The sequence below is a fragment of the Nicotiana tabacum genome, chromosome 19, assembly GCF_000715075.1.
Source record: "Nicotiana tabacum cultivar K326 chromosome 19, ASM71507v2, whole genome shotgun sequence".
NCBI classification, from domain to species: Eukaryota; Viridiplantae; Streptophyta; class Magnoliopsida; order Solanales; family Solanaceae; genus Nicotiana; species Nicotiana tabacum.
In genome coordinates this window covers 20,263,035-20,285,423 of record NC_134098.1, presented here as the reverse complement: position 1 = coordinate 20,285,423, position 22,389 = coordinate 20,263,035, and the positions used below count along the sequence as shown (strand labels likewise).

The 22,389-nt window shown below is 38.8% G+C and overlaps 1 protein-coding gene and 1 non-coding gene across 3 annotated transcripts; one reads left to right on the top strand and one right to left on the bottom strand.

The window, feature by feature from the left end:
- Positions 1-871: 871 nt before the first annotated feature.
- LOC107785321 (light-mediated development protein DET1) lies at positions 872-15,563 on the bottom strand. 2 transcript variants are annotated; one of them, XM_016606596.2, is made up of 12 exons: positions 15,099-15,555; positions 14,000-14,110; positions 13,683-13,889; positions 13,350-13,578; positions 12,247-12,384; positions 5,865-5,933; positions 5,642-5,698; positions 4,951-5,031; positions 4,709-4,873; positions 4,287-4,382; positions 1,506-1,605; positions 872-1,383 (listed from the first exon to the last, which is right to left on the bottom strand). In XM_016606596.2, exons 1-12 carry the CDS (start codon positions 15,152-15,154, stop codon positions 1,244-1,246), a joined length of 1,449 nt encoding a protein of 482 aa, XP_016462082.1. In that variant the 5' UTR covers positions 15,155-15,555; the 3' UTR covers positions 872-1,243. The 2 variants fall into 2 exon arrangements, with proteins under 2 accessions (XP_016462082.1, XP_016462081.1); XM_016606595.2 differs by having other exon boundaries at positions 13,683-14,110; positions 15,099-15,563.
- Positions 15,564-16,983: 1,420 nt separating this feature from the next.
- Positions 16,984-17,090, top strand: LOC142173993 (small nucleolar RNA R71). The gene has a single exon (XR_012703357.1). It is a non-coding gene; the product is annotated as a small nucleolar RNA R71 (small nucleolar RNA).
- Positions 17,091-22,389: the final 5,299 nt, after the last annotated feature.

Below are 22,389 nucleotides of genomic sequence, written 5' to 3'. Positions count from 1 at the left end.
ATAAATGAAAAAATATTAAGCAAGATGAGACTTAAGACTAAAGTCTATAGAAGATTAAATATTCGAAAATATAAATTTAATTCATACGAAAGGAAACATATTCAATACATTATAGTTTGCTACTAATAATCGCTAGAATATCTTGTGTCTTCCTAGTGAATATGGTGGAAATAATTTAGTTTCAGTAGGAGTAATATAATAGGTTTGGAAATTAGAATTTTAAGTTTAATTACTTGTTGGCTTGTAACTGTTTCATAATTCCAAGGCCCAAGGAAAAATTTAATGCTTTCTTATTTTAAATTTAATATATAAATATATATTTTTAATGTAAATTTATTCGGTACGGTTCGGTATTTTTAATGACAAGAGTGGGTTGCTCCAATGGTGAGCACGCTCCGCTTCCAACCAAGAGCTTGTGAGTTCAAGTCATCCCAAGAGCAAGGTGCAGAGTTCTTGAAAGGAGGGAGCCGAGGGTCTATCGGAAACAGTCTCTCTACCCCACCACAGGATAGGGGTAAGGTCTACGTACACACTACCCTCTCCAAACCCCACTAGTAGGATTATACTGGGTTGTTGTTTCATAAAATTAAAAACCTACCCTAATTATCGGTACGGTTATAGATTTATATAAAAACATACAGTTTTATTAAAAGAAACCTAAAAATCAGTTCGGTGCGGTACGGTTCGATCGATTTAGTCGATTTTTAAATATCCATTGACACCCCTAGTAATAATAGTCCCACCACAAAATTTGCATGAATTTGCTTACTTAACCTCCTGACCTTAATTCACATTCATATTAGTGCATCATCGTATTGTTTCCTAGCTTGAAACAATCTTAGAAATACAACTAAATAATGGAAGCATTCGCTTGGCTTGAATATTAATTTATTAATAGACGGACACCCGAAAAGAGTCTACAGCAGTCACATAACTAAAAAGGGTCTTCTCAGTTTTCTGCCACACAAATAAATATCTGAATGTACATCAGCTAGAAAAGAAAAGCTGAATACAACAATGAATTACAGAAGAAAAAATCCTAATGACCGTACTAACACTCGGCATTCTACCAAGGGATCTGGCTCTGGTGTATGTAGTGCAGAAAAGGTGAGTAGAAGAAAAATAGCATTTCTATGCATCAGTTTTAATCAATTTGCAATTTCTAGGTTGATTTCAAACTAGAAGTTACTATTAATAGAGAAACTTATAAGCAAATAGGTAACATATAAAATAGGTCTCTGCATTACCGACGAAAATGGATATTTACAACTGATGACTGCAGAAACAAGGTTTGTTGAACAGAAATTGCAAGGGGTAATATTGGGTGGAAGAGGAAGGAACAGATCTTCTTAGTCCGCCCATCCGTGCTTCCGGCTTCGGGTCCTAATAACAAGCATAGTGTTGTCGGCATAAATGTGCATTAAGAATATGCATACGAAACAAGCAACATTCACAACCAGAAAACGATGAAGCTTGTCGAGATTTCTTAATGAAAGAATTAGTACCTGGCTTAATTTTGAATTTCAGGATATTAAGTTGTCTCCTTGAAATGAATTTGATTGGATGGTCAGTAGACTGTCTATGGCGGTCAATCGCTGAAATAAGCTGCAAAAGAAGGTTTCATCAGGAATTTAAAATGCTCACGAGAAAATTGCCAACATTGTGTTTAGAATCAACACTTATAGATTGCAATTCAACAAAATTTGCACATTGGGGTGTAGGTAAGAAGAAAATAAGTACTCCATAGACCACGATGAACGGCAAAGAAACAAGCCAACATGTTCCAAATTTTATTGAAGTATCAGAATGATATTAAATGAAGGTTGCTTATGGAAGTCCAGCTGTAAACTAATTACAAATGATTTAACTTTATCAACAACAAAAAAAACCAATTACAAATTATTCTCAACATTGTCTACATGATTGCAATAATAAAACTGCAGTCAGATTTGAAATTTTCAAAGACAAAAAGATACTGTCCCCCCCCCCCCCCCAAAGTTATTATCCACTATTACAGAAGAAAAAAATCTAAATGATTCAGCTTATTGTTAGATAAGATAACATGTCCATCCGGAATGGATAACTCTCTTAACCCAGACTAGGGTGTCAAATGGGTAGGTTGAACCAAATTTTGGCAGTTAAAGCGTGTTGCATCAATGAATGGTCAATGACCCAAGCCACCCAACGTTTACTTGGGTCAGTAAGCACTTGGTTAATTTGGACTAAATAATGGGACATAGTCTGACGCACTCAAGTCAAAACCTTTTTTCCCATTTGTTTGTCTCTTTCATCATTTGATTGGTTACCAACTAAACCAAAAGAACTCTATTTTTTGTTACAGAGAAAAATGTGTGAAAGTGTAAACAATGAAAAGTATATACAAAAGAGTCAAAATATTTCTTTTATTGATAGATGCAGACACCGACATTGAGGTGCCAAACCTTCCCGTCGATGTGAGCTCTTGGGGACGATCCCTACAGTAACTTTTATCCGTGGAGCTACGGCCCTTCACTTGGCACTGTCGGGTCACTAAGGCCAACTTTCGTCCCTGCTTGACGGGTGGTCTTGCGAAGCTCCCTTTTGCTTTTGCACTCGAGGGCCAATCTCCGTCCGATGCATATTACACACCAAACCAAATAAAAGTTTCTTTCTATATAGGGAGGAAGTGGGTGAAAGTACAACAACTATGCCTTAGTCCCAAACAAGTTGGGATCGGCAATATGAATCCTCACTTCTCCAATTAAGTTCAACTCATGCAATCATCATACCAAATAAATCAAAGTGAAAAAATAAGTTAAATAAATAATAATAGTAAAATAATAATAAAAAAAGTTCTCTTTCAAGACTAAAACCTATGCTATCACCTATAAAATAATAGATATCAACTATAAAATAACATTACTTTTTTAGTACAGAGAAAAATGTGCAAGTGTAAATGTGGAAATGGGTGAAAGTAAAGAGAAAAATTCATACCAAACCCAAAAAAAAGGGTTAAACGATAGTGTGTAAAAGGGTAGAGAGGGAACTATAGCCACCAAACGCAAAAAACCTACCTTTTCTTTATCGAAAAGAAAGTGTGAAGTACGGAGAGAGATATATCCCCTAAACCAACACACTAAAAGCGTAAAGTGAGAAATTCACCCATCAAACTAAACCAAAACCTTTCTCTTCTTTGTAGCAGCACAAAGTGGATGAAAAGTGTAGAGAGAGAAAATACATACTAAACTAAACCAAAAAGAATTTTTTACTAGCACAGCACGGTATATGTAAAAGGGTAGAGAGAATTTACGAAAATAAAGAGAAATATCCCTACCAAATCAAACAAAAAAAGTTCTTTTGTTCATAGAGGAGCGTGGTTGTTTTCCCTTTACACATAAGAACGGTATGTCAAAGTATGGAGAGTGAAACAGCCAGCTGTGCAAAACCTCAAAAAACAAACAAAAACAAACTCTTCCTAGTTTTCTTAAGGGTTAATTTGGTTACCCTGATCCAGAAGTCATGGGTTAGGTTAGTTTAGGTTATATAATATATTCCTCGTTGATCATGTTCAAGATTGGGCTGGTTACACTTTTGTAGATACATTGACACTCCTAAGCCAGGCTTAACTCAAGAACATTCCACTTCCTCTTTGGAATAGTTTTTTCACCATGTTCAATATTTAGAGAAGAATTTTATTTCCACTAACCACATGTAAATACACATTGCATATCATAATAGTTTGAATAGTGCAATTCCATTTAATGCCAGCCATGGACGACAATAACTATCATTTTCAGGAACAAGTGTTAAAAAGTAAAAAGAACACTCCCTCTGCTTCAATTTGTGTGCCTTACTTTCCTTTTAAGCCTATTAAAAACGAACATCCCTTCCTATATTTAGTAAGCTTTTAATTTCATCATTCTCATTTTACCTTAACAACAGAATGACATGGCATGTTTAAAACCACAAGATTCAAAGGGCATTTTTGGTATTGTTAGACACATTTGATTTAAAGACCACAAGATTCAAAAATTCTTTTTACATTCTTAAACTTTGTGCCCTATCAAACTGAAACACATAAAAGAAAAGAAGATTATATTTTTATGATAGGATCCACGTGTCAGTATTATGAATGTCCCGAACACCCCCAACCCAACAAAAAGAGGGAAGGAAATCATTCATGGAGTTCATTCAGCTGGTTATCACGTTTAGATACCCAGATAAACCTAGCCATGATTTTAGTCCCGGATATGGATTTATCATGTGGCATTCGCATAATATGTAGAGATTGAATTTTAGAATCAGACCTTTTCATCAAATCTGAAGAGAGATTGGTCAAAATAAGGGGAAGGACTCTGAGACTGACAACTAAAAGGCAAGGAGGCCATCATCTTCTTAACAAACTGCATTAAGAAACAGCATGGTATCAGTTACTAAGAAAATACAAATGAGATATAGCAAAAGAACATCGGTGGTGTTTCTTTCAAAACAGGTGAAAAAAGATTTTCAGAAATCAAAAAGTGAAATAATTTTCTAAAATCTTTTTTCCAACCAAATACCATCGGGGTAAAGTTTTCCAGTTTTGGGGGAAACTGAACACCTCATCTCTAATGGTGTTTGGTTGAGAGAAATTTTGCAAAAACTGCAGAAGTCTTTCGAAAAGATATTTTAACATTTCTGAAATAAAACCTAAGCACTTCAAAACTTTGTCAGTTTAAGAGAACATTACTTGAGAAAAACTGGCTGCTTTATTCTTTGTGCACCTTAGTTGCTCGAGGGCGTGGATGTTGTTTGAATGAGAGGACATGAAGTTCATATGTAATGAACTTCTGGATGAAACATGAAAGTGGTCACTGAACAGCTCGAACAAGAAATAGAGCTCATCGGCTGAGTTCTAAAGGAAATAGAAACAGATCAGCTCAGATAAATTTGCATAACAAAAAGTAGAGCACTTGAATATTACACAGATACCTGATAAAATGCAAGAATGTCAGTAGTCTCCATATTATAAACAGCAAAAAAGGAAGGATGGCTGTCAGCATTTCGAGATACCTGTGGATTCAACAATATCCAACAAGCCTGGGTGTCAAGCTATTCCCATAGAGAGCAACAGTACAAGAGACATCGGGCCACTAAAAATCATTGAAACAAACAGATCCTAAAATACGACTCTGCAACATTAATCAATTGATTAAAATTTTAACACTTACGTTATAAGTTGCCGGAATAACTTATATTAGTCTGCAACTTAGGAAATTCCAAACAAATTTAGAGGGGCAAGATGAGCTTATATATAGATCTATCAGTTGAAACCCAAAGCAGATTCAGCTCTATGGTTGGATGAGAGAAATGGGCCTCAATCGCAAACCCATCTAATAATTGAATTCCATACAAGTAAATTATAAAAAACTCTGATGCAGCTACTCTTTAACTATTGGTCAAGCTATTCCCACTGGGACAAGTCCAATTACTTATTATCATTTGTTTAAAGATAGAGTTAATGTAAGGAGTCAGATACTTCTCTTATGTGGATAAAAGAAAACAGAATTCATCATTTCAACTATTTTGAACGTCAAATCTTATTGTTCTCACAAGGTTCCTATATCGAGCTAACTATCAGACCATAGTACAAAAATCATTAAAGCAAAAAAGGAAATCTCACCCCACCATCAACACTGCCAAACTTGATCAATAGGTGATGTCGGTCCAAGAATTGTACCTGCTCATGTTGCAGTCAAGAAGTAGTGAGATGTTCAATGATGAGGAAATGAATCAGCACCAGGAAATGTATAGGAGATGACCAGATGCAACTAAATATATCCAGTTTTTAGCAGAGCATCTGGGTAATTAAATAAAACATACAAAAGCTGAAGTTAAAGCACTACCTTCCAGATAATTAAGTCAATGTAATCTTGAAAGTGGAAGTAAAACTTCTTCTTCAGGCACTGCACTCGCTGATTATTGAAAAGAGAAACCAGTGTCAGGGAAAATAAGATTGTCACTATAAAGATGATAAAAGAAGACATGTTGAGAATGAATGGTTTGATGATTCCCTCTAGCATGTTGGAGTTTATATGGTGTTCACAAGGAATCCTAAAAGGGAAAGGAAAGTAATCCCTAGTAAGTCCTATTCATATTTACACAATTATTTGGATTCCAAGCCTTGCCTCTATATGTACAAGGAATGAGCTCTTGCCATATAATAATTTCCTAATATAATACTCCCCCTCAAGTTGGAGCATACATATTGTACGCTCCTAACTTGCCATAAATATGCTCAATTCTAAATCCACCAAGTAAATTTGTAAGAATATCTTCAAACTGATCATTTGAGTTGGCGAAACCTGTCGCCATGCACCCAGATTCAATCTTTTATCAAATAAAATGACATTCATCTTCTATATGCTTTGTTCTTTTGAAACAGTGGATTCACAGCAATGTGTACTGTAGTTTGATTGTTGCATATCAATTTCATGGGTGCATCTCCATCACACCTCAACTCTTGAAGAAATTGTTCTAACCATATAAGATCACATGTAGCTAAAGTAACTGCTCGGTATTATGCCTCTGCACTTGAACTAGCTAATAAGTCTTGCTTTTTTGCTTTTTGAAGATATTAAGATTCCTCCGATTAGAACACATTTCCTAATCTGCATCAAAATATCCAATAATACTTGTCTCTCCTATATCCTCCTACAATAAACATTATACGGGTGACTGATATACCTTAAAATGCGGATCATTGTTCCCTTTTCTTCTTCTCCTTTTTTTCTCTCCCATATACCTCGTCTCTTCCACCCCCGTTCCCCTATTTTCTGGCGCACTGACCTAGCCTAGCGGCGACTGAGACAATTTTCCTGCGAGCCTCGGGCGAAGCAGGCGGGAACTTCCAAAACATAGCTGTTGTGGACAACACCTTTCTCGGCACTCGTTGTGACTTCAGGTTCTATTGTTCTTGCTTAGAATTTGCTATTTGTTAATATTGGGTCAGCTGCCTTTTATCCTTTTATCCAAGACAATTCCAAGGTTCTACTCGCGTGAGTTGGTACCTCCCGTTTTCCAGTTTCCCTTTGTTGTGCTAGTTAAATTGTTGTCATCTTAGTTTGTATTAGTTTATTCACTGTATTAGTGTGCATGTAGTTGCAACTTGTCTTCTTCTGGTTTGGTCTGTTGCCTTGTGTGTGATAGTGATTCCCCTTACTCTGCCGTAGGTATAGTGGCTGTGGTCTGGGATGGTCGAGTGAGGTCATGTCCTCAGGGGAAACGGGGAGTGGGGCGGGAGGTAGGGCAGGGGTTAGGGGTGGGGCGGGAGGCAAGGGAGGTAAAGGGAACAAGGGTGTCTGTAGGTTGAGAATTGGGTCATAGAACGTAGGTACATTGACGGGTAAGTCTATAGAATTGGCGAAGATCCTCCAGAAGAGGAGGGTCAATATAGCGTGTGTCCAGGAGACAAGGTGGGTAGGGTCGAGGGCAAAGGACGCAGACGGGTATAAACTTTGTTACTCAGGAGTCCAGAAAGGTAAGAATGGAGTGGGCATCTTTGTGGATAGGGAACTTAGAGAGTCTATGGTTGAGGTTAGACGAGCGAATGATAGATTGATGATTATTAAGTTGGTGGTTGGAGAGTGCACCCTAAACGCGTTAGCGCCTATGCGCCGCATGTCGGCCTAGATGAGGAGGTTAAACGGCGCTTCTGGGAGGGGTTAGATGAGATTATGCACCAGGTTCCGCCTGTTGAGAAGCTATTCATAGGAGGGGATTTCAATGGGCATATTGGGTCGACCGCAGGTGGTTATGGCGAGGTGCATGGAGGCTTCGGTTTTGGGGAGAGGAACGGAGGAGGTACATCGCTGTTGGACTTCGCTAAGGCTTTTGGGTTGGTGATTGCGAACTCTAGCTTTCCGAAGAGAGGGGTATTTGGTTACTTTTCAAAATGTGGTGGCGAAGACTCAGATTGACTATCTCCTCCTCAGGAGGTGTGATAGAGGGTTGTGCAAGGATTGCAAGGTGATTCCGGGTGAGATACTCGCGACGCAGCATAGGCTCTTGGTGATGGACGTTGGTATTATGTTAAAGAGGAGAAAAAGGTCTACTCGAGAAAGACTGAGAATCAGGTGGGGAGCCTTAACTAAGGATAAAACCCAAGAATTGGAGGGGCGGTTGACGGCTATGTGAGCTTGGAGGAGCAGTGGTGACGCGAGCACTATGTGGTCAGCGACAGTAGACTGTATTAGGGAGGCTGCGAGAGAGGTGTTAGGGGTCTCGACAGGCGTCTCTGGTGAGCACAAAGGAGACTGGTGGTGGGATGAAGTGGTCCAAGGTAAAGTGGACGCGAAGAAGTTCGCGTACCTGAAGTTAGTGGGGAGCATAGGTGAGGAGGAGAGGCGAGCGTGCATGGAGAGGTATAAGGCAGCTAGGAAGGAGGCTAAGTTGGCGGTCACGGAGGCTAAGACTGCGACTTATGGTCGTATGTACGAGGAACTGTGGAAAAACGACGAGGAGAAGAAGTTATTCCGGCTAGCCAAGTGGAGAGAGAGGAAGGCTCGGGATTTGGACAGAGTGAGAAGCATCAAGGACGAAGATGGTAGAGTATTGATGGAAGATGCCCAGATTAGGAGATGGCAGACATACTTTCATAAACTTCTGAATGAAGAAGGGGATCGGGATATTGTGCTAGGCGAATTGGAGCATTCCGAGAGTCGCCGTGACTTTGGATACTGCAGGCGTATCGAGGTTGAGGAAGCCGTGGGAGCTATGCGTAAGATGAGTAGGGGCAGAGCGACCGGACCAGATGAGATTCCGGTGGAATTTTGGAAGTGTGTGGGGAGAGCAGGTTTGGAGTGGTTGACTAGGTTGTTTAATGTTATTTTTAAGGCGAAGACGATGTCGGATGAGTGGAGGTGGAGTACGGTGATTCCATTGTATAAGAACAAAGGTGATATCCAGAGTTGTAACAATTATAAGGGTATCAAATTACTGAGTCATACCATGAAAGTGTGGGAGAGGGTGGTTGAAGCGAGGGTGAGGATGACAGTGTCTGTATCCGACAACCAGTTCGGGTTCATGCCGGACCGTTCGACTACAGAAGCTATACACCTTGTTAGGAGGTTGGTGGAACTGTACAGAGAGAGGAAGAAGGATATGCACATGGTGTTTATTGACCTAGAGAAAACGTATGACAAAGTTCCTAGAGAAGTTCTCTGGAGATGCCTGGAGGCAAAAGGTGTGTCAGTTCCCTACATTATGGCGATTAAGGACATGTATGATGGAGCTAAGACTCGGATTAGGACAGAAGAGGCGACTCTGAGCATTTTCCAGTTGTAATGGGGTTACACCAAGGTTCTGCGCTCAGTCCGTTCTTATTCGCCCTGGTGATGGAGGCGTTAACACACCATAATCAAGAGGAGGTGCCATGGTGCATGTTATTCGCCGATGACATAGTTCTGATTGATGAGTCGCGAGCCGGTGTTAACGAGAGGCTGGAGGTTTGGAGACAGGCTCTTGAGTCTAAGGGTTTCAAGTTGAGGAGGACGAAGACGGAATACCTGGAGTGTAAGTTCAGCGCTGAGCCGGGGAAAGTGGGCGTGGATGTGAGGCTTGAATCACAGGTCATCCCGAGTAGAGGCGGCTTCAAGTACCTTGGTTCGGTTATCCAGGAGGAGGGGAGATCGACGAGGATGTCACACACCGTATTGGGGTAGGATGGATGAAGTGGAGGTTAGCATCTGGAGTCCTGTGTGACAAAAGAGTGCCACCGATACTCAAAAGTAAGTTCTATAAAGCGGTTGTTAGACGGGCCATGATGTATGGGGGTGAGTGTTGGCCCGTTAAGAACTCACATATCCAAAAGATGAAAGTAGCAGAAATGAGGATGTTGAGGTGGATGTGCGGGCACACTAGGATAGATAAGATTAGGAATGATGATATTCGGGAGAAGATGCACGTGGCTCCCATTGATGACAAGATGCGGGAAGCGAGGCTTAGATGGTTCGGACATGTTCAGAGGAGAAGCCCAGATGCTCCGGTACGGAGGTGTGAGCGGCTGGTTGTGGAGGGCACGAGAAGAGGTAGAGGACGGCCTAAGAAGTATTGGGGAGAGGTGATCAGGCAGGATATGGCGAGGCTCCAGATTTCCGAGGACATGACACTTGATAGAAAGATGTGAAGGTCGAGTATTAAGGTTGTAAGTTAGGAGGTAGTTGAGTCTTGTCTTACTTCGTACCATTGTGGGACTAGCCAGGTAGGGTTTTTGTCTAAAATAACTAGTGGCAATGTTGTGTCTTACTATTTCGCTTTTCAGTGCAGGTCTTATTTACTAGCTATCGCTTTTGCTTTGCATCTTTCTTCTGGATTTCATGGTGTTCCAATTTTTTCTATGATTGCTGTGGTGATACTAATATTGTCTCCTTTTGCTTTGCATCTTTCTTCTGGATTTCATGGTGTTCCTATTTTTCCTATGATTGTTGTGGTGTTTGTCCTTTTGTTTTTTTGTTTTCTTGAGCCGAGGGTCTTTCGGAAACAGCCTCTCTACTCCTTGTCTCTCCTAAATCCTCCTACAATAAACATTGTCCGGGTGAACCTCTGATATACCTTAAAATGCGGATCATTGTGTTCCAATGATTGTCAGATGGAGTCTGGAGAAACTGGCTAACACACTATCAGTAAATGAAGTATCAACAGGTTCGCAGTTTAACATGCTAGTATTTTACAATATGTCCAAGGAAATTTCCTCTGTGAAATGACAATTCCACTACAAGATTGCGCCATCTCAATGCCTAGAAGTACTTTAGTCTATCCAAGTCTTTAGTCTGAAAGTGGCCACTAAAATGCTGCTTAAGATGAATAATGCATTCATGATCACCACCTGTTATAATAATATCATCCACATAAACAACGAAGAACTATGCCTAATTATGTAGTTTCCTTTTGCTGCATCCATGAGGCCCCAGTTTCTATAGAAGATTAGGTGTACTTAGTATTGAATCATACTTTTATGTAAACCTCTCTACTGGTACACTTCTTATATATAGAAACTTTCTCATACATTAATAAAATTATTTTTTTAATCCAAAAAAATTTAGCCAAGGCCAAGGTCCAAAGTTCCTTCCAAGATAATAACACACCTCTGTGAAGAGTCCTTTACCATCACTTTCCATCTCGCCTGTCTGCCTTCCAACCCTTTTGAATTCTCATAATAATTCTTTATAAGTATTTCATTCAAACAAGCAAGGATGCCAACATAGTACAATGGTTTTACAAAAGGTATATAGTTCTAATAAAAGGATAAATGAAATCATGTAAGTCATTTACATCTTGCTTACACCAAAAAATAGGCATTTAAGCAAACCATATGCAGAACTCCACACTGCAAAATATCTTCCTTCAAAACCCTCTTCTATTTCATTCCTTCCACACGACCACATAACGCGTAAAGGAGTTATATCCCAAAGTCTCCTTACTTCCTTACAGACCAGACAAACATTCCATACAGATACAAATAACAATTGAACCTGGCATTACCCATTCCATTCGAAACAAACATCATATGTATTCCAACCTCAGTTGTATAGTGCGGGAAAAGGTGATTGATAGTTTCTTCTTGCTCTTCACAAATAAAACACTCATTTCACAGTGGTCTCACTAAATAATTTATGACATGAGAGAGTACCAAAACATCCATTTCACAGTGGTCATCTTAAATCTTTTATAGCATGAGAGACTACTCTCCTTTTGATCGAGGTTCCATAAAATATATGGACACAGGATCCAGAAAGACTAATCCTTGATGAGTTGCATTTTAGGTTACGTATCAAATTACAAACTCATTCCCTGTTCAGCAGTCCGAGGCTAAGTAAGAAACATTGCTCTCCTGTACAATGAGTTTTTCAAGCATTTTGTTTTTTGGGATAAGCAAGCAGATGTTCTATTATTAGCATTTAGATATTGGCAAAGTCCAAACATGTGATCAATGCAGTTATAGAAGAAGTAAATGTGATCATTCCAGTTTATCAGAACTATCAAATAAATTTTTATTCAGAAAAGAGAAACCTCCCTCAAAGCACACATCTAAAACCAATAGTTGTATACCTCTAGATGTATGAGGTGAAAAATCGGTATAAGATGACACTTTAAGGACTAGAAAATAATGTCAAGTTTTCAGAATCAGAACAATCTATGATTTACTGCTTTGACAACATAACAAATTAAATACGTAAACAACATCCTAAAGCTCTTAAAGTACAAGGAATTCAATATTCTATTACTAACCATGGTCTGGTCAGTTTCTTCATTCCATATACCTCGAAATATAAATGAAAGCAGCCGCTGCTTTATACCACTCAGGAAAGAAGTCTCTGGATCAGGCAGACCATGATGAAAACCATTTCCAACATGATTTACAAGCACCTGATGCAATAGGTTACTGTCAGAGATTAGCATGCCCAACCGCTTGTCAATTTCAAAACCCCAGTAAGCAAGAAATAAACCATCCTCCTTGCTCGCCTACCCTAACCCAAAATAAAATACTCCCTCCGTTTCAAAAAGAGTGAACCTTTTACTATTTTGGGAGTCAAACAAGGTTTAGTTTGACCATGTTTTTTGCAAATAATTTTCAAATATTTTGAATTGTTAACTATTGTGACTTATAGTACTTTTTATGTAGTTTCTAAATACAACAACAACATACCCAGTATATCTCACAAGTGGGGTCTGGGGAGGGTAGTGTGGGGTATGGGGAGGGTAGTGTGTACACAGATCTTATCCCTAATGTAAATTTTATTTCAAAAAACTTAAAGTATCTATGTCCGAATTCACACCGAAAATTAGTTAATTTGACCCTCACACTCCGAAAAGGTTCAAACAAATTGAAATGCAAAGAGTAAAATATAGTGAGAGAAATGGGCAAAAGCATGTGTATTTCTGAAAACCTTTCGACATGGTGACTGACAAATAGCTTTTAGGTTGACTGACAAGGAATGCTGAAAAGCTTTTAAGATCTACAAACAAGATCCATTAGACCTCTTTGACGTAATGACAGGACAGATATCGTGGTGAGTCTACTACTGTGGAGAGACATTAGAAGTCCAACTCCTAGGTTATACCCAGCCTGTGAACATTTAAACAAAAAGGAGGGAAAGAAGACACAATTGCCTTTTGGTTAGTGCTTCATGGAACTAAAATTTACTGGACGAACCATTTATCTTCTGATGGCTAATCTACAAGTGTTTCACTTTTCTATATCACGACAGTTGCAAGAGATAGAAGTTGTCTCTTTTACGTCAATATCGCACTGAGTGGTTCTTTAAGTCAAAGAAATGAGCATCCCACAAAACTTAAACCTAAACTTAAAAAACTCGAACCATAATACTTACCTGGGAATTGGAATTGAGAAAAAGTTCATCATCTTCACGGCAGAATTCCCCAATTGCTCGTACATCAACAAGATCTCCAGAATCTCTGATCTGAAGGATGTGTATTCTTTGAAAACGAAGGGACACTATAGCAAGCAAATCATCATACAAGAAAGCACCAACACTATGTGCCAAATTAACATAATCATTGTGAAAAACCCTCTCATCAAGTATAGCTCCATCCTCCAACCTAAGTGAATAAAACCAAACCACAACAAAGCAAGCATAATAACTTCAAAGACCAAAATATATGTCAAGTGCTAATGAAACTCATAGTTGGGACTGATTACACACCTCAGAAGGTGAAAAGTTATTTTTTCAACTGAAGGGACACCCTGAATTGCCCCTCCAGTAGGAGGAGCATCATGAATTTGTGCAGTTGAAGTTGCAAAGAGTCCAAATTGATTGCTCTCCATATAGAGAAAGAAATCTTTGCATATAAGTTCCCCACTAGAAGCAAGAGTTACACTGTACAGTTGCGTGAAGAAGCTCTCGAACTTCCTGGCTTTCGAAGGAAGATCATGAATATCACAATCTTCATCTTTGCAGGAAAATGACAACCATGTTGGTCTATAAACAATCAGATCCTGATGATTTCGGCTGAAACTTACAAGATATAGACCATCATCCGTGAACTTGCGAAATGAATGGTCGGGACATTCAACATCATATACGGTATAACTTGGTACAATGTTCTCATAAAATCTTCTGGCACGATGAATCTGCAAAAGGTGAATCTGTATTCTTAGGCAACCATAGTTGCGTCTGGTCTGGAGGAAAATGTTCTCTATAGAGCATGTCGTACCTTGGAAATTATTTTTTGGATGGTTTTCAAATGTTTGGTTGGATATAAGGGTTGGTGACATATAGTCTCAAATACAAAATATAGGACAAAGTATGATTATAGCTTGACCACATTTTTTTATCAGTAAAGATTGGCAACAATGTCTACATGTTGATTAAAATAAGTAATAGCGAGTAATAGTTGGAATGTAAAGGATGATGACTTTAGCGAAGTCATAACAAATCTTCACGAAGAGGAGATCTGTAGTAAGAGCTCCCTCTCTCCCTGCTTTCAGCACCTTACTATTCTTTCAGGGTAACTCATGAAGTTACGTCTTTCAGTTTTGGGTCTTCAAAAACAAGTATTAGTCTCGCAGTTGTAGCTTGGGAGTTGAATTACAAAACCAAGAGCATAAGCATGAAAATAATTTCATTAACAGTGATAACACCTCTGATGCTTAAAGGGTTCAGCTGTTCCATTAATTTCATTTTTGGTCCCTCAATTATCGGTAAATTCTGATTTTGGTCCTTGTGATCAGACTAAGCACATTTAACCTTCAATCAATTAAAATGAGTGTTTTTGGTCCCCATATGTATTATATTTGGACTTTTTTAGAACTATATTACCCTCAAAGTATGGAGTAACAATACAAGTTTAACATAATACATGGGTAATAAAATGGTTGAACGGTTAAAATGCTGGTAAATTAGTGAATATTCACAAGAAAATGGATCCAAAATGCACATTTCAATTAATTGAAGGCTAAACATGCTTAATCAGACATCACAAGGACTAAAAATCAGAATTAACCAATAAACCAAGGGACCATAAGTATGCAGTGAGCATAATTAGAAGTACAAAGATGAAAATACCAACAAAAAAAAAAGGGGGGGGGGGGGAATTAAAAGGGAGAAGAAGAGACATACACTGGTGCCAGGAGAAGGGGTACAAATCTGGCGCTCAAAAAGCCTGGCGGTAACATTGTTGCTTTTGAACATCAGTCCTATTAATCACTCACACCTATTCAGCTTTATATAATAAATTGCTCTCACAGCATAACCATTGACAAAATACAAAACCAGGGCAACAGACCAGTTCTTCACTAGCAAATTGTACTGAATTGTTAGATAATTAACGAAACAAAAAGGAACTTGAGTAGCCTCAATTAGGGTCGATGAAGTCGAAACGGGACAAGGTAGTTGGAATTTTGCAGGTTAGTCGTCGGCACAGATTGGAGAGGCAACATTTAGTTTGCGGAGGGAGTGGGAGAATGAGGATGAGGGAGTTACAGCGGTGGCAACAAGTAAAGGAGGATGTGTGAATAGTAGATGGTGTGTTGTTCGGTTTAACACTCGGGAAAGGACGAAAGTGGATTGTGTGTGTGTGTGGATAAATTCCACTTGGAAAATACTGTGATATACAACTAGTTTGGAAAATTCCTTTTTTAGGTTGTGGAATTTTGATTGGAGGACGAGAAACTTCTTTTATTCATTACAAGGGAATAATGGCTTCTTCATTGAAAAGATTGTTTTTGGGTCAATATTTAGAAGTTGATAAAATCGTAGAGAGTGAATTTTGGAAAAAGTCAAAATGATTTTCATTCCATAGACCCAATCTGAGAAGAATGCATACAGAAGCAGCTATTTAACAACTAACTCTAAGCCCTCTTTACAAACTATTCCAAAATATTTATTTACACTCATATTTGTACAACTATAATCCAATCAGGCTACGAATGGCTCAGATTAAAAGACCCGAACGAATAAGTGAGACTATAGATATGGACATGTATGGTTCTGGACATAATTCGACCTGGATCAGCTGATATACTTGGGTTTCTTGTCTCATTTCATCCAACACACACTGAAAATTAGCGAGAAAAGAACCTTAGCGCGCTAACTTGAGTCCAAAGCTTCAACTTTCTTCTAATCAAATCCTGTGAAATCTTCAACGACAATACTCCTTTCTTGCCCCTCCAGGTTGGAGGGGCAAGAAAGGATCCCCAACTTGCTCAAAAGAGACACATAAAGAGGCCCAAAGAGAGGCTTCGTAAAATGAACAGCAAGCTGAGAGTGGGATGAAATGAAAGACAATGAGATAAGCCTAGCCTAACACTTTTGGCGCACAAAATAACAATCAACTCCACATACTAAGTGCTTTCATGAAAAATAGGATTTTTCGTGATGTGAATGGCATCCTGAATATCAGAGTGAAGTGGAATTGGCAGGTCGGTGAAACAAAAAGATCATTAAGGAGTCGGACTAACAAGGTTAGCTCAGCAACGATCCGGTGTATAGACCGGTACTCTATTTCTGCTAAAGACAAAGAGACACAAGGTTGTTTCTTGGACTTCCAAGAAACAGTACAACCTCCAAGACTTATTAAGAACCAACTGATGGAGCTCGAGAATTAGGGCAAGAGCCCTAGTCAGAGTCACATTGTAGTTCCCACAATATTTACTTCTTCAATTGAGGGTTAACACTCATGAGTAGGGTGTCCTCTTCCACGTATATCACAAGATGCGTGAGAATCATTTTGTATCGAGGCTAAGGTCAAGTTCCGTATTTCTTTGGCCATAACATCAAGCTGTACCTGCACAGATATATTAGCATCAACCTGATGAACACCAGTTAATCTTCTTCAGCACTCTCAGAGGGCCACTGATTTGCATCTTCAGACAACTCATCAAGAATTGTAACTATCTCCTCTAGAGTCTTCTTCATCAACGGGCCTCTAACTGCATTGCTCAATGTTCTACGCGAGGCCGGTGTCAATCCATCCCAAAAGTTCTGGAGTTGCATCCAGAGTTCAATTCCGCTATGTTGACACTTTCTAACTATCTCCTTAAACCTCTCTCATGCTTCAAAAACAGTTCCAGTATCTTTCTAGCAGAAGTTATGGATTTCTCTTCTAAACTTGTCCATTTTAGCTGAGGAGAAATATTTATCAAGAAATTTTTTGGTCATCTCCTCCTATGTTCTAATCGATCCCGTGGGCAAGCTTCGAAGCCACTGCTTTATATCATCTTTGAGTGTGAAGGGGAATGCCCTTAAGCAAAACTGACTGAAATAACATGAGTTTGAAACCCTAATAAAGCACAATACCTCCAATACATAACAAAATCCCCCAGAACTGGTAAATATAGAGTCATAAGCTCTCATACGGAAATAGAAGTCTGAAATAATAAAATACAATACTATCTGAAATAAAGACACGGTACAGAAGAAAAGAGATGCCAAGACTGCGAACGAGAGTGCATCTCTACCTTGTCTCTTGATGATCAACTCAACAAGCAACTTCGCTACTGATGGCTGGTCCCAACACCTGGATCTGCATAATTAAGTGCAGAGTGTAGCATAAATACAACGGACCACATGTACTCAGAAAGTATCATAATTAACCTCGGTGAGGTAAAAAAAATTATAAATGATACCTGTTATAGCTTGTACAGTTTCATAAATTCAACAAGTAATGATACATGTTATAGCTTGTACAGTTTCATAAATTCAACAAGAACAAAACAGTAATGTGATCAAGCCATAAAGCACACGAAGAACCATCTGTGTGTGTGCACAATTACTCAAGTACCCTACCAAGTCAATGATCCAGCATATAAAGATAATGTGCAAGTAATTCAGCAAAGATGAAATGCAAAATTCCAAACAAACACTAGCTAGGTTTTCCTCAATATTTCCATATATGTACCAAAGCACTAATCAGTTTTCCTCAAATTCGCATGTACACCATCAAGAGAGAAACATGAGAGGGTAATCCTAGGGGGATGGATCCATATCCACACACATCACGGCCAATTTAGCGTGCTATCAGCCTGGTGTGGTCACATGCTATACCACAATCTGCCTGGCATGGTCATAGGTTGTATCAAAATCCGTCCGGCGTGGTCACAGGCATAACAACACCATCCGTCCAGCGTCGTCATAGGCATAACAACACAATTTGCATGGCGTGGTCACAGGCACAACAATCCGCCCGACGTGGTCACAAGCACCCAATCTAAATCATATCAAATAGTAGAAAATATACAATAATACATGTATAGGATCAATGAATATCAGATTTCATATTCCTAGACTGGTATAAATGACATGTTAAAGTGTATGTGTGCAAAGTGTTTTATCATAACTATTGATACCTACTTTTGCCCTCATATTTTTATACATGTCATGTATACTTTTAAAATATTATTTCTTGCATTATTACCTAATTTACAGAATTCATATAAGAATTTTCTATAATTTTCTATAATTTTTAAAGCTTAAAATTGATTTTTCTCACATTTAATTATTTAAATATTTATTAAATATCCCTTCAAATTATTTTGGAATAATTTAATCATCCAAATTTATTATTTATACATACATGCATGTTTTATAACATTTTATGTCATTTTATATAATTACGTTTTCGCATTTTTTAGCTATTTACACATTTTTGCAATAATAGCTTATATTTTATAATTAATTGTATTTTGTCATTTTATTCAAGGTCAAAATAATTTTTTATATTTTTATAACCTTAATCTATTATTTTAACATATTAGGTTGCATAAATAATATTTTTATATTTATTTAGCTATGTTATTAAACTATTGTTTTTTAATTTATTGCATTTAAAATCCATCCCAATGCAAGGCTAATTTCGGACCAAAGCTTAGCCCAATTCCCCCTGGCCCAAAAACAAACGACCTTTAATAAACCCGGTTGGTATCCATTTTAAATGACCCACCACGTTCATCTTTTAAACCTTGGTCGTTGATCTCTCAAGATCAACGTCCCTCGCTCACCCAAGCCTTTTTAATTAACCAAACTCGGAAACCCTACCTCATCTCCCACCTAACAGCCGCCCCAAATCCCATCAACTCTCATCTTATCTCTTCTGAAGAACCCTAGCTGCCTCTCCCTTAATTCCCTCTCTTAATCCCATTGATAATGGGATTCCACCATTATTTGCTTACGATATCTATGTTTCTCTGCTATTGGTCACACGTTTATGGTATTACTTAGGTATTTGCATGATTTTTGGCAAATACAATCTCTATATCGGACTAGAATCAACCTCAATCTTGGAGAATTGGATAATATGTCGTCCATATACATGAAGAAAGGCCTGGTTCTTCATACCAGTTGGCCGATTTTTGAGTATTAAACCCTAACTAGGGTTTGGAGTTTGATTTCTTTCCTTTCCGGTTACTTTACTGATTGCATGCGATATTTTACTCGTTTTATTCGTGTTTACTTGATTTCTTTCCGTGTTTACTTGCTTGATTCAGCATTATATAAATCCCCTCCCAATTTCCCCTGGGGCGGACTTTGAATCACTGAGAAAAATTACTACTACTCTCTTATTCTTATTCTTATTCATCTTACACTACTTTGAGGCTCAATTTCTTGGCCGGCTGAAAGCCAAGGCCACCGGAATTTAATTATCGAACCTTTCTCAATGTGAGCATTGCCCGAGGTTCATTCGAAACCCTTGGGAACTCTATGACATGCACATCCCTCCCCTTATTCTCCTTTATTTGTTTAAACTGCTATGACATGCACATCCCTCCCCTTATTCTTCTTTATTTATTTAAATTGCTAATGATATGCACATCTCTCCCCTTATTCTTGTTTATTTGTTTAAATTGTTATGACATGCACATCCCTACCCTTATTCTCCTTTATTTTCTATGACATGTATGACCTCTCTCCATTTCCTTCATCGTGTTTAAGATTATTATATCCTGATTCTTCCGTCCCTATTTCCCTACTTGCTTCATTATGTCCTCGCACATTTTCATGAGCTAAACTGACTTCTCTTTTTTTCTTTCTTTTCTTTTATCTTCTTTTCATGTTCACCTTTACTATGTTATTTACTGCTTTTATGTATTCTCATCATTCAAATACTTGGCAACGTGTAACTATTTCTGCATAAAGTATGCTCCACATCATACTCAACTCGTGCCTATTATCAACATAGCGGCGCTTGATGAGTGTCTGCGCTTTCCTGAAATCACCCTTTTAAATCAGAAAGGCTTATTTGCGGTAGACTAGTCGATCAACGGTGCAGTCGATAGTCCCATGCCTTTTCCTCTCAAGTTGTCCACTTGAGAGTACCAGTCTAGACCCTTTTAGAAACCACACTCCGATTTGAAATGTACATGCATCATGCTAAACCTAGTACGGATTGAGACGTCATTGACGTAACAACCCACTTAGATAAAACTTTGTCCAAAGTCCGACGGGATTTCCACAATCCCAATGGACTATCATATTATGTGTATCTCTTGGAGAAAATGTGCCAACATGTTGATCATTGCTGCATAAGTAGTCGAATATGGAGGGGAAAGGGCTAACCTTTGTTTTGTTTGCAAAAAATGAAGTACGAAATCCCCAGGTTCGGTATGGTTCAGAACATCCCGCCTTTGCTACTTGACTGGTGGAAAGACCTTGCTCCTTGTAACAAAAATCATGTGAGGAGAGTAATTGGTGACCTTCCATCTTTGATGAACATTCGACCAAATAGGGAGCTGATAGAGGCTGCTACTACGTCCTGGGATGAGAAAAGATCTATTTTCCAATTTGGCAATATAGAAATGACTCCTCTTCTAGAAGAAATAGGGGGTTTCGCCAAGTTTCCATCAGATAGTCTAGGACTACTAGTGCCATAAAATCGCACTCTCTGCGGTTATCTAAAAATGTTGGGTTTTAAGAAGAATGATGAACTGCTCTGTCTAAAGAAGTCATACATCCCTTTTTAGTTTCTCTACGAGCGTTATGGGCATAGCAAATCACATCGCCTTCATCATGATGAACTAGCCATTACTTCCTTTGGGATGGGTGCACCGCCGAGTTTATGTTTTCATTGTCTGCTTCTTGGGATTGTTGATCTTTCCGATGCAACGAGGAAGGATTCATAATCGCTTAGCCATGGTCGCCAGGACCTTAATGGATGGCATCGAAGGACAAACTTACACTATCATCCCCATGATCTTAGATGAGATGTACCGTTCTCTGGATCGGTACAAGCAGGGATTCAGACACTTTGGGGGTTGTAATCTATTGCTACAAGTTTGGCTACTAGAACACTTTCATAAGGGGAGTACCGTCAAGAGCTTCTGCGAAGGCCACTGAATGACTACATAGCTAACCATCACCCAAAGAAAATGACGTTTATTCTAGATAGGTTTGCAAATCCTGGAAATGTTGTAGGTTGGGTGCGTTTCTTTAGCAATCTGATAGACGAGCAAGTGTATTGGATATTTGAATGGTTTCCTAGTAGCGGGTTCATAATCAGATCAAAAAGGACTACTCACTTGGTTCTGATCGGGATGTAAGGCATCTACCCTTACGCTCCTATAAGGGTCATGAGGCAATCGGGAAGAAAACAAGTCATACTTCGTGTTTCCAACATGGTCTAGTACAAGGCATATTTCAAGGGAGATGTCATCCCATTTAAGTTCAAAGCACAACACATGTGGAACCAAAAGATCATCGTGGAAGGAGAAACCATTGAGCCAGACATGTATCACGCCGGCCATATGTACTACTATCTATCATGGTTAGAAGACAACGTAGTTGGGGACGTCAAACCAGGAGTCAATCTAAAGGATAGGATCATAGATGAAGTGGCTGAGGCACGGGTGAAGTACAAGAGGCTACGAGGGTGTCAAATCTGAAGCTAAGTATCTGGAGCAACATAAGGCAAACATGGAGGTGATAAGGGAATGGAAAGAGATTGGCACTAAGTCGATGGAGAGATTAGAATACTTGGAGCAAGGACTGATGGAGCTAAAAAGGAATATGAGGAAAAGACTTTGGGATTGCCAGGGCATGGACGACGATAAAGGAGGAAAGCTGGAAAAAGCTTACTTATTGTTGGACATGCGCGATCTGGGGAACATGATTGATGGGGTCAAGAGAGCCAAGCATGGAGAAGGTCCTTCAGGGACCAAGTAGATTAGGAGATGATGTTCTTTACTGCTTTCTAGCTTAGATTAGATTTTGATGTAATAAGGCCTAATGCCATTAGTGACTTCATTACTATTGTCGATTTTGTGAAAGTTTGTTTTGGCTTATTTTCGCATTAATGAAATGAAGCAAAGTTGGCATCAATTTTCTCCAAGTCTATATGTCGCTTAGGCTTACCTCAAGCACAATGAGGTCCCCTAAATTAGGACGTGAATTATTACATGACTTTGTGAAACATGTGTAA

Bases quoted from the DNA above. Each gene is read 5' to 3' on its own strand.
- LOC107785321 (XM_016606595.2), bottom strand. From the start codon at position 15,170: ATGTTCAAAAGCAACAATGTTACCGCCAGGCTTTTTGAGCGCCAGATT. The intron at 5,934-12,246 runs GTTAGTAATAGA...TTCAATAATCAG, and splicing joins AAGAAACTGACCAGACCATG to CGAGTGCAGTGCCTGAAGAA. The intron at 4,383-4,708 runs GTAATGTTCTCT...TTCTTAATGCAG, and splicing joins AAGCAGCCAGTTTTTCTCAA to TTTGTTAAGAAGATGATGGC.